The sequence below is a fragment of the Rhipicephalus microplus genome, chromosome 2 (genome assembly GCF_043290135.1).
Source record: "Rhipicephalus microplus isolate Deutch F79 chromosome 2, USDA_Rmic, whole genome shotgun sequence".
In the NCBI taxonomy this organism is placed as follows: Eukaryota; Metazoa; Arthropoda; class Arachnida; order Ixodida; family Ixodidae; genus Rhipicephalus; species Rhipicephalus microplus.
Genome location: NC_134701.1, coordinates 137,321,340 through 137,333,880, shown reverse-complemented (window position 1 = coordinate 137,333,880; position 12,541 = coordinate 137,321,340). Strand labels below are relative to the sequence as shown.

Here is a 12,541-nt window from a genome sequence, read left to right as displayed (position 1 = left end):
GACATCATCTACAGCAGTAGAGCTTCCTACTTTATTAAAAGGTTCAAAATTTATTGTTAAAAGCCAGCAAACGCAAAATTGGGTAATATATTTTGGATCCAAAGTAGCGCTACAAATGACTAAGGAAATAATTTTTATATATGAATTATTAAAAAAATATCATCAGGTATTTTGATTGCCACGAGATATGTTTCTAGTGGTTTCAAAGTCGTGTAAAAGTGATAGAAAATAAAATAGCTGACGAATTAGCCATTGCAGAACACCAAGAAGTTCACTTGACACCAGTGCCTCTCATTTCTCAGAAAGCAAGGAGGTTCTTTGCGAACTGCACAACGAGTTGTGCAAGGACGCTCGATTTGATAAAAATGTATCAAATAAAAATCCTATATCAAATACATCTGCCTCTATGATTTACACCTATTCAAAATATAGATAGACCATTTGACACAGTACTGAACCGTCTACGATCAGGTGTTGCATACACACCTCACTTCTTATGCCGCATAAAAAGAAGAACGTCGCGGCACTGTGGTCATGTCCATGCGTCGGAGAAGCATATCCTTGCAGATGATAAACAACACGCTGAAATGAGTTATCATTTAAACCAACTCGACAGACGATCATTCTTGATTGGAAAAAAACTTGGACCAAGGCCACGTTCCGTTAATCAAAGACGCGCAGTGAGCACCCTCCGAGAATTTTTTAATGGACACAAATTTAATTAACTCACTTTAGTTCATGTTATATGTTTCCATTATTTGAACAGACTTTATCCGTGATGTGATCATGATATATGAACTGGACTATGTTCATATATAACGTGCTCATTCATGCGTTATAGAATCTAAAGTGTATATAGGTACACGGTGCCTCTGAATATTTTTTTTATTTCAAAGTATCACATTTTTATGTTTATCATGTACATTACTGTCCTGATGTTCGGATAGCTGGCTCTAACGTAGTCTACATTCCCATATTTTGCCAAATATAAATGAAAAAATATCACAGACGACCAATCCCGCGTGCTTCACTGTGTGGGGGCGCACATCACAATTTACGTGAGAGATTCACACGAAAGTTTCATGACTCATGATTGGACATGAGTGGGCGTAGTTCACGAACATAAGTTTACTATTTACTTATTCAATAAAATTTTGCGCCTCTTTCCACGAAGGTTAAAATGTTTCAGGCCCGTGTACTTCGAGTTAGGCCCACGTTAAAAAAATCCAGTGGTCAAAATTTCCGGAGCCCCCCACTACAGCATCCCTGACTAATAAATCGTCGTTTCAGGACGTTAAATCTCAAATTTTATTATTATTATTAGGATGTGGCACCTTAAAAAATTCGCTTCATGAGGTGGGTTTGCATGACGCAAGCAAAAGGCAAAAGCATGAAGACCACGTGCTAATCGCGGTACTTCTGCCATGAGCACTTGCAGGCCCGTTCACAATTTTCCTGAGTTTCCAGAGAGCTTGTACCACGGCCTAGTAATTACTAGCATTCACAGCAGCCACAGAAAGGAGAGAATCGACAAACAATCATTCGTGTTTAAGAAAAAGCGTGCAAACGGGGTGGTGCGTACCCTTTTCGCGAGGAACGGCTGGTTGGAGCATAGAAACCTCGTAGCGACCCGTGCCCACGAGCCACTGGAAGTTTCCTTGAAATTTGTTCACGTAGCCGCAAAGGCCGTCATTGAAGGCGCACTCGGCGGGGTGGACACAGGGCTCAGGCCGCAGGATGACATTGTCCAGGCTCACAAATTGAGCAGGGTCACTTCCAAACTTGGCCCGGAATACCACCTTACAAAATGAGAGAGAAGCGTACGTGGACACGCATCTGAATATAACACCTAATCATTAATGTTCCCAGTAACGTGAATTTGCATCTTTTTTTAATCTTGAGGTCGCGAAGCAAGGGCGTCTGTAGCTACAATGGCGCTACGAGAAAATTGAAAGCCCAATGAAACTTAAGAGTAATGTAGAATAAACCAAACAAAACGTGCACACTCTCACCTATCGGCCACTTCAATTTGGCTGAAAAAAACTCACATTGTCTGCGGAGTACCTGCTTTGAGTGACTCAAAGGTGAAAGGCATATTTTTTCTCCACGTCGATCTATCGTACCTCCCTCTCCGGCTTCCGAAAGCTTTTGCCGCCAGTGTGCTTTCCAAACTCTTTAGTAATGGTAGCGTCGTAAGCTTTCCCGTCACTTTATGTTGCACTGCTTCAGATATAGACCCAACCTTGACCAAGCAACGATCTTATGTGGTGACGTCACCACATGTAACGTCAGAGTGACGCCATTATGAGGTCACAAATTTCGGTGATCTTGACTTCATGATGAAATAATTCACTTGATGATTATCAATTTTCGGATCACTCGCCTTGACACCGCTGACGAACGATGCCGATGCGGCATGCCAACCAAGTATCGCTTTTCATGGCGCATCAAAACTTTTCGTCTTTCCAACGCCGTTCTCAAACAGAATACTTCTGTGTTACCCTAACCATTTCGTTTTTTCTTCCAGAATTTAGTATTAAGGGCAGTGGCGTGAATCCAGAAAAATCACAAGGGTGGACACCAGGTTGTCAAGACTTCCATTTCTTTTTTTAATATATGTTTTACTTTTCACATGGAAATTGAAACCGCATTTCGAAGTCAAATAAAAACGAGGATTATTCTTTAAATTGACACGATAGTAGTCGAGCGCTTTGGTTTCTACTTCATTGCCAATGGCTTTAGCAAAATTAACAATACAAGTGAATAATAAAATGCAATCATGATTTTTTAATTATTTTGTATCGTGATGTCAAGCATAATGAAGCATTGGCATTCACAAGGCTTGAGCTCTACAGTATCTCTTGCAACGACAAGTAGCTTTCAGTGCTTACGCCATGCCCACTTTTCTCAATGGTCTCAGAGTTGTAGGTATGTTTTGCAGAGATGGCGCTTACTTAGCTATCAAAAAAATTCAATTTGATATTTGAAAGGAAAACATTATGTGGAGGGCGCATTTGCAAGAAGTGTCCCCCTTGCCTGAGCACAACAAATTCAGGACCTTAGCTGCGGCACTCTTAGTAATGTATTCGTGTTCTGGGAAGCTAAAACCTAGATATTAAATGCGAAGAAGGGCACGTGCATGGTTTTGTGAACGATTGAACGGCATTCTTTTTTAAACGCTTTTGTAAACTGCGAGCAAGCCTAAACTGGACAATTTTTTTCTTGTTGCTTATTTTCGTCTGTTTCGCGCACCTTGGTATACTTTATTGCAGAAGCTATGCCACGGTTTGCCCTCTCATGTTCTTCGACTACTCCTTTCAACCTCAACCCTGCATCAGTCCTCCTCCCTCATAGTACCCTTCCCAACCTCTTGATAAAGTATACAAGACCGTACCATACTTTACTTTCTACTTGTCTTCTTCCTTGCAGCCCCGCCTTGTTCAAAATCCTACACGTCCTCCATTTCCTTTCCCACCCATTAAAATACTATAACTGACATGAATATACTACGTCGAGAGCTTTTTGATAAATTCCCACTGTCCGTGGCGCATAAGCTGCACACTACAAGGCTATGCTGTCATTAGCACTCTCAGCTCTTTCTTTTATGATTCCTCAACCTCACTTCTTTATCCCGTGCCCTTCTTCTCATGCATTCTGCATAGCTATACTACGTGAGTGGAGCTGCCAAGATCATACCCGCTTTTTAAAGCGCATACATTGTATGCAGTGCTATGCCGTGCTTTACCCTGGCCCCTTCTCTCTTTATTCCTCTTCACTCTGTCATCACTCTTTCACACACCCGCTCCCTTACTTCACATGGTTTTGGGACGTTAAACCCCACATATCAATCAAATCATCCCTTACTTCACGACGTTTTAGGAAGAATTCATACCAACTGATTCGGTGGAATACCCTTCTCCTACAAGCGTAAATACTAGAAGAAGATGCGCTTGAAAGAATGTGCCCCTGCTAAGTTTCTTCTATTGGTGTATATTTTTTTGGCAGCGTCCTTATGAACTACGTAGCTTGTATTACTGCTAATAAAAATAATCGCAACTTGCACTATGTCACGTAAAACTGGGTCACAGCAGAGCTGTTGGGTACCCTACCTGGCTCTGGCTTGGCTTGGCTTTTCCCTCTCACCTCAATCTTTCCTACCTCTTGCTATACTACACTATGCATGGCTATGCTCGACTTTCTTCATAATATTTCCTTTTTTTCTATTTATTTCCTCTCGCTCTTTCTGTGCTTCTCTTGTTTTCTTTTTTTTCTCTTGTTTTTGATTGCTCGCTGTTTTTTTTATATTCTCTTTCTCATTCATTTTACCGTATGGTGAAGTAACGATCTTTCGACAGGGACAAAGAGGACAAGAATGACACGATTCTTGCTGCTTCTCTCTCTCTCTTTCTCTCAATTTCTCTTACCTGCCTTACTTTCATTCTTGTATCTTTTTTTCTCCCTTTCTATGATAAGCTTTACTCTCTCCCTCCTCGTTTATCTGCTCTTCTCGATCACATTCCTCCCTCTCACGTCTTTTTCTCTTTCCCATCCTCTTCCTATGACATACTACACAAGGCAATGCTCTAGGCACTGCTAGTTTGCCTGGATAGTCGAGTGGCTAAGACACTTCTCTCATGATCGCATATACACTTTCAAACCTAGCCTCGTAGACCATTTTCCGGAAAGGATTTCACTTTTGCTCTTTTTCACACTATCTTTTTTCTATTTTTTTCGTATTTTTACTCTCGTTTATCAGTATTACTAAGTCCCACGTGAAGTAATTCAGAGCGCGTGTTCTGGGAGCAAAGCGTAAGTGAGAAGAGGACGATGATAAAAGTACAAAGAGTGCATGTTGGTTCACGATTAGAACAGTGTTCTATCTGTGGCATAAAGCAAATATCGGCTACGACAGCTCTACAGTAAAAATACATTCATCTTCCAAGTAGGTAGAAAATTGATCGCAGGTAGCATGGTCTTGTCAAACATAAAAAAAACGATAGCTAATTGAATAAAGCTTTCGTCCAACGCATATTAAAAGAAGAATGGCTTAGGCTTCATTACCGTTTTTTTTCTCAGTGGATTCACTCCCGCGAGCCGTAATAATGCTGCCCGTTAGCAACTGATAAAATTACGCTCAAGCTCAGAAAGAAAAAAAAAATAAGCTGAAACTTCTGCGAGGGCATTTTTTGCATTTCCCCGCTGCATAAAACATGCCATACCTACCTTGAATGTTTTATCTTGCGATATCTCCACACGTGCGAGCATCCAATCATTTTCGGGGTATGGCAGCAGCTGCCACACAACTTCACTCTTCCCCTCTGCCTTAACTTCCACCTAAGTGGCAAGAAAGAGAAAGATACACTTATCAGTACTTTAGAAAAAATGAAGGTATCATGATGTCCATCGTCGCGATACGTGCACATTGGGCTAGGATATATGGCAGTGAAATAGATCCATAAAAAAACAATATAAATTCAGGTGACGTGCATAGGCTCTTGTATACTCCTCTGTTGCAACCACATTATCATCGTTTTTTTTTTGAAGCAGTGCAGGTTACAGAGAAGTGGTTTTGTGATTCTCGCTTCCAGAGTGTCAGACAAGGACTGTCACGTAAAATGTAAGAAACAATGCAGAGCGGTTGTAAGCTATTCTGCTACTATGGCGCTAATTCAGTTGCTTTCACTTGCTGTAGCACTGTAGCGCTTAAAACAGCATTTTCGACCGATTGCCTTTTCCAGGAGGGACAATCTTTAGATGAAACACTTTCATTGTGGTCTATACAAGAAATGAGTTATTAGGTCCTATTCGTTTTTTTCAGAAATAGAAGGGTATTCAAAGTACAATGGCACCCCGTCGCGGTGGTCTAGTGGCTAAGGTACTCGGCTACTGACCCGAAGGTCGCAGGATCAAATCCCGGCTGTGGCGGCTGCAATTCCGTTGGAATCGGAAATGTTGTAGGCCCATGTGCTCAGATTTTAGTGCGCGTTGAAGAACCCCAGGTTGTCGAAATTTCCAGAGCCCTCCACTACGGCGTCTCTCATAATCATATGGTGGTTTTGGGACGTGAAACCCCACGTATCAATTATCAAAGTATAATGACTTCTTTGTTGCTTTCGGGACCATGATTGCAACATAAATCCTTGTTGCGCCTTTGAGAAGGAAATACCGTGGACTTCTGAAGCTGTCCCATACTCAAACTTTAACGAAAGCATTTCTTCATGTGATTTATTGTTGAAGACAAACTGGCAGGCTCGACGCCTTCAGCCTCCTACTATGCACATTCTCCACAATTGTGATACCCATATTTGTGGATTTCGATAATGTAGAGCCTCTAGTTAATATTTGAGTTTATTTCTATTATGTTATATCAGGTGTGTTTTGAGCAGTGCATAAGACTTTATTGGAGACTTTATAGTCGTAATCATCGTCACAACGTATGCAAGCACGTTTCAACTTCAGCGATGCTTTTCTATATACCGTGATAGCGGACGATGAGAGTCGATGATAAACTATTTCTGAAGGCGCTGCGCCCCTAAAACTAGGATCGTGGACAAAAGGGTGACACATAACAAGCCACTGATCACCATTTCCTGCCGCATTGCCAATTTCTTTTTCTGTTTCAACCGCGTCTTGCTACTTTTCCAACGAATAGATACCAGTATGTGCACTTTTATGTCTTGTAAATCAAACGCTACATCAGGTAGCTTTTGAGCTTTCACTGCTGCATCTTTTCTTGGCAGCGGTAATTTTAACTGAAAGTATTTTATGCCGTGGTCAACTGCGGCTCGGGTGACGTATTTCTGTCATAGTTATGATGTTGTAAAATATCTACCAACAGATTGCAAAGAAAGAAAACGAGAGGGAAAGATTCTGTCACGCTGCGTCGAACAAGCAACCTCTCCACTCGCAGCGCACGACGCCATCCTCTACGCCAAACAGCGTACATTGGTGGAGATGATAGTGGCAAGTCATATATATACACCATGTACTATTTACGGTCCTCATAGCTTCTACAGTTCTACGAGTTTTCGTTCTCACTAAAGAGATGGCGCCACAGGGTGGCGTTGGGCTACCGTTGGGCGAGCTCTAAAGGTCGTCCCCACCACGGAGCACGGTCTTTCGTGCGCGCTCGCTTATCAGACTCGTAATTCGGGAGAAGATGGTGGTCACTACTCACTGCCGCAGCCCCGTTTACGAAAGGAATGCGCTGCTCACAAGACGAAGTAATAAATTTGACAGTCGTTCACAGTTGTCGCGTGTAAGCTTGTGCGCTCGTTTCATGTGTCGTTCTGTCTGAACCACGCGCGTTAAGTGTTCAGCTGTGATAGTTGTTAGTCAGCACTCATCCGATGTACGCTAACTTCTTGCATGCTTTATGCTTGAGGTGTGCGCTGCAAGTTTCGAGCTACTTGCTGTTCTTCACGTGAATTTGCAGCTTGTTGCCTAAACGATGTACAATAAACGCTCAACTATACCTCTGCGCAGACACGTTTCACTTTTGTGTTATAGCGCTTCCTAGACAGGAGGATCATCCACGTTTTACTTTGCTCGACGTCCTTATGAGCCCACCGCGTGCTAGCTCATGTCGTAAAGCCCATAAACGGAATTCTTCCACTCCATTCTGCAGCCCAATCCGCAGCTTCATCGACTAGTTAGTGGCAAGCTGAGCCAGGACTGCTAGACTAAACAAACTTTTTGCTGCATTATCATGGATTCTCACACTCTGAATTGAAGATGCACTTCTCATAGATTTCATTATTGATACAGGGTAATTCCATGCCAAACGTCCCAGCCATTTTGGCGGCCATCTTAACTGTATTTGAAAGAATTGTGCTGATTTACTACATTAAACACAATGAAATGGTAGAATATTTAGGATATAAAAAAAAATGGTCATGTGGCTGCCTTCTAAACTTTCCGGAATATCGTTTGGGTGTTGTTTATGAAAAAAATCATTTTAAAAGTACCACTCGTTTTTCCCATACCAAACATGATAGACACTTTAAGTAAAGGCTCTTGTGTAAGGTGTTTGAAGCTCAGTATTAATGGTGCATTTTTTATGGCACATACACGAGTTTAGCCAACAGGTGTTATATTTGTATTTTTTTCTATTGAAACATTGCACTGTGTAAGAATATCTGAGTAGTAAATGCTTACTTCACGAAAGGTATATTTTGAGGAAAAAAGATTTTTAGACATCTCAAGCTGCTCATCTTTACGAGAAAAATAGACAAATTTCACAAAAATGTCATTTTCGTTCATATTGAGATGCCATTTGCACCATACGGTGGCCCAATTAAAAATCACCTTCATACTAAAATCAAAAGCAAGTACACCGTTCTTTTTATATAGGAACTGTTGTCATTAAATTTCTATTTTAAAGAAAAACATATTTTTTGAATTTTTTCATTGACAGCAATGGGAAATTTCAAGGCACAAACAGTCGTATGACCAAATGGGAAGATAGACGCTAATAGGGAAATTTAAACATTATTTTCTTCCTTAAAAATTGTTATAAAACATTTTCCACAGGAAAGGTTCATTTGCTTTCAATTTTAGTGTCGAGGTGATTTTTAATGGGACCACAACATGCTGAAATTTGCAATTCAGTGTGAAAAAAACTGATGATTTTGCTAAATTTGTGAATTTTTTCTTGTAACGTTTAGCAGCTTGAGAGATATAAACATATTCGCTTCAACAAACTATCGTCTCAACAAGGACGGAAGCCTAATGGTTACAGTGTCGACCCTGCCTGCCGCAAACCGTCTATTAACGGGGCCTGAATTAGCTGGCATAACTGTGGAAGCCCGGGCCTCATACTCTTACACAGCGAACTGTGGATAAAGACTTACAAGACGTCTGCGTGACCAGGACGTCCTGTCGGCAAGGAGGTTTACCACCTACAGACCCGAAGAAGGTGGCAAGGTTAAAAAGGTACGTCGTTGATTCGTCATCTCGGAATTCGCCAAGGACACACCACAACCTAAACGAGTTACGCTTGGGTTTTGTAGCTACCTAGTCGCCTAGTACGTCGGGGCAGCTACACAGTGTTATAAGTGCTAGATGCATGGTCACATATCGAGACACAGCAATGACACGGTACGCTACAAAGTCTGGGGTGGACCTCATTCGCACAGAGTCCACTTCAAGAGCCAACCCGTGCTAAATGCGGTAGTCCCCACCCTGCTTCATACGGAGGGTGTGTTAAAAAGTAGGCTGCTACGCTTGCACGCTCGTCGGAGCAAGTAGAAGGGAAACCACCAAGACGCCATGAACCACCGCCTAATCCAGAAGTTGTATTCGCCAACATTAAAGACTTTTCCCGGGAAAGATCATCACAAAGCCAAAAGGCATCTGGCGACACGTATGCCGATATGACCAAAAAGGAACGTAAGAAGCCCACTGGCTGGTCACATCTTTCAAAACCACAGCAACGCGTCTTACAAAATACGTTAGTCGAGTACAGCCGTCATCCGTCTCAGCCACCACAACACGACTTGGGGATCAGTGAAAGGCGGCAACACGGAAACACCAACCAAGATTTTGCACGTATAATGATTTCGATGTTGTTTACAGCACTGAAAACCCTTGTCCGCGCAAATCCCTCGTGATTATGTCTCCTAGAGGTGAAAGCCATTTTTACAATAGAGCCATTGGTGTAAACGTCTTACGCTCCGCAGGGTTGTACTCCTTCGCAGTTGTAATCTTGGCTTCCCCAACGACATCCTCTCCTAAACTGACCATTCACAGAATCTTCCGCACATGCACCGTATACCAGTGAAACGCTCGCGGCCTTTGCTCGAAACTCTCGAAGTTCCGGTGACTGGTTCGAGAATATAGCTTCCCTTTGATTGTCATGTCTAAATTACGTGTCAAACCAAATTTAGAATGCACGAATCAGTCAGTGAGTCAACAAACTTTATTCACGAATTCTCCTGGAGAGCCGATGTCCTTCAAGAGGGCAGGCCGGCTGCGGGCCACATCCACGTTGGGACAGGAAGGGCATACCCCTCCCCCAAGCTGTGGGCCCTCTGGACAGCCCAGATTTGGAGCTCCCGGTCCGAGCTGGATACTATTTTTATCACTCAAAGCGACCTCATGGTATCAGGAAATTACTCATCGGCTTTCGCATAGGCATTTCAGCTTCTGCAATTGACATCGAGCCCTACAGCGACCACAATTACGTGTGCGCCATAACTGTGATAAGTAAACAAGAATACACTCTCATCGGAGTACACCTTAAATTAGGCAGGCCTTTCGACACTTCAAGGCTTGAAAACTTAGCTTTACGGACACCTTTTTCACACATCATTTGTGGAGACTTTTGCGCACAAAGAACTTTGGGGCAGCTGACACACTTGTGCTCCAGAAGCTAAGCTTGCAGAACTGCTCTCAAAACATTTGCTAGAATCTCTGAATGACAGCAGCATCACCTACCTACGAGGCACCAAGACTACCAACAGCATCGACGGTATCTTCGTAACCAGTTCGGTTTCTCGCAACTCTGACTGGTGCACCGACTTGGAAACAAGTGGAAGGGAGCATACCCAATCAGGATATTAGCTACTGGTGCGAATATGACATAATGGAGAGCCGTCCCAATAGCTACACTTTAGAAAGTGCACGAAGACGCTTGCAGGTAAAGGAATCCCTGCCGCTACCAAAGATGATGAATTACTCGCTACGATGGCTCATCACCTGAAATAATGCACACGTTTTAAATACAAATGACATATTTTTGTCAAATGATGAGGAGTTTGAAAGACTGTGTGCTTCTTGCGGACGAGCTGGAAGGGAAGTATTGTGCACAAAGTATCTGGAAGATTTCTGAGCTGGCCGAGAAACACAGCGTCATATTCGACGCTACATGAATGAAGGTACCTAGTGAAGATGTTGTCGACTTTTCTCAACATTATATGTTCGTCAACCTGTGTTCAAAATCAGGCGAACTTTAGAGGCAAGCGCGCGCCACTGCAACCTCTTTACTTTATCGCCGCACTCTCCCTGTACGAACAAAATACCCTCAAAGAGCTCTCAGCAGGGTACTGCACACTACTATCAACAACTTCAACGCCTTAGGCCTCATATGCAGGTAATCAGCCTGCCATCTCACGCTTAGCAGTGTCAGCGCTAAACATACCTTTTATAATAGAGGAACTGAACACTGCTATCGATGAGTCAAACAGGTGGATACCACCCGGTCATGACGAAATAACCTATAATGTCTTTGCGAAGCTACCCCACGCGTCTTGCTTACAACTCTTAGAATAATATAGTTCTTCGTGCGGTCCCCGCTGAGTGGCATCTGGAAAAAATAGTGCCCATTTTGACACCTGGTAAGCAGCCAACAAACTACGCCTTTTCGGCCCATCGCCTACTGAGTTGTGTTGGCAAGCTCATGGAACGAATGATTCGCAAATAACTGACATGGTTCCTAGCAAGCCGCAACGAAGTTCCCCTAGAAATGAAAAGGTTTCGCCAAGGCAGGTTGGCTATCGAGAATGGAATCAGACTTCTTTCTTCCCTGAAAGAAGACATCTTCGCTGGCAATATCCCGGAAGCCATTTTTCTTGACATTAAGGCAGATTTCAACTCAATCTTTCACCATGCCATTCTCGCAGCCATCCACAATCTTCGCCTAGGAGGGAAGCTATACATGTGAATTTAGAACTATATCTAAAAGAGCGGGAAATATATATGAGCACTCCGAACAGTCACACACAGTTCTATACAGTAGAAAAAGGGGTACCGCAGGGTACCATGCTCAGTCTGCTCTTTTTCAACCTTACCCTGATACACATAACAAGGACTACCTCGAGCAGTACACATCACGGTTTACGCCGATGACATCTTTATCTAGAGTGCTTGAAGTTCACGTTGCATCACCAAACAGTGACATTAAAAACCTTTACGGAACCTCTCTACGTATATACACCCCGAGGCATGTGCCTTTCACCCGAAAAGAGTACAGCCATTGCTTTCACGATAAAGTAAATGAGCAAATATCTACTCCTCCTCGGTGAACGGCCGCTGACCGTACATAAGTCAGCGGCTGCCCACCAAGGAGTTGTGAATACTTGCTCATTCTGCAGTCACTGCGGGGAACTTCCACGACGTGTCAAGCTTGGCGTGCTTAAACGTGACGCTCACTGTGCGAAGTTGCTTTTCCACGATTAAAAAAGTGACCCCGTGAAAGCGTCGGCGAAGTCAGAAGTATTGTGTTGTCGTGGACTGCCACAGCAATGCAGATAACGCTAAGGGATGCTCTACACATATCAGTTCCCCGGCAAGTCATGCCGAAGAACCGAACACTGAGTGGCGTTCACGAAATATAGAGCAAGAATGACACGTGAGTTGAAAAAAAAAAACAACGAGGCGAGCACTTCAACTTAACTCACAGTAGTTTTAGCTGAGCTTGCTGTCTCGCGGCGAAGTCAGCGGCTCATGCTACCGTGGCACGAAGGACAAAAATCGCACACTTCTGAGACATTTTATTGCCATGACCGTATAAGCTTAGTTTTTATTTATTTTGTAGCCCACC

General features: G+C 43.0%; 1 protein-coding gene across 1 annotated transcript in view; it reads right to left on the bottom strand.

The window, feature by feature from the left end:
• The window catches only part of LOC119169739 (MAM and LDL-receptor class A domain-containing protein 1), a 242,581-nt gene that overhangs the window by 155,947 nt on the left and 74,093 nt on the right, over nucleotides 1-12,541 (bottom strand). The window contains exons 18-19 of the mRNA XM_075886844.1: nucleotides 5,224-5,334; nucleotides 1,583-1,799 (exon numbers count right to left, since the gene is read on the bottom strand). Coding sequence (XP_075742959.1) covers nucleotides 1,583-1,799; nucleotides 5,224-5,334 — 328 coding nt within the window. The remainder of the gene's footprint in view (nucleotides 1-1,582; nucleotides 1,800-5,223; nucleotides 5,335-12,541) is intronic.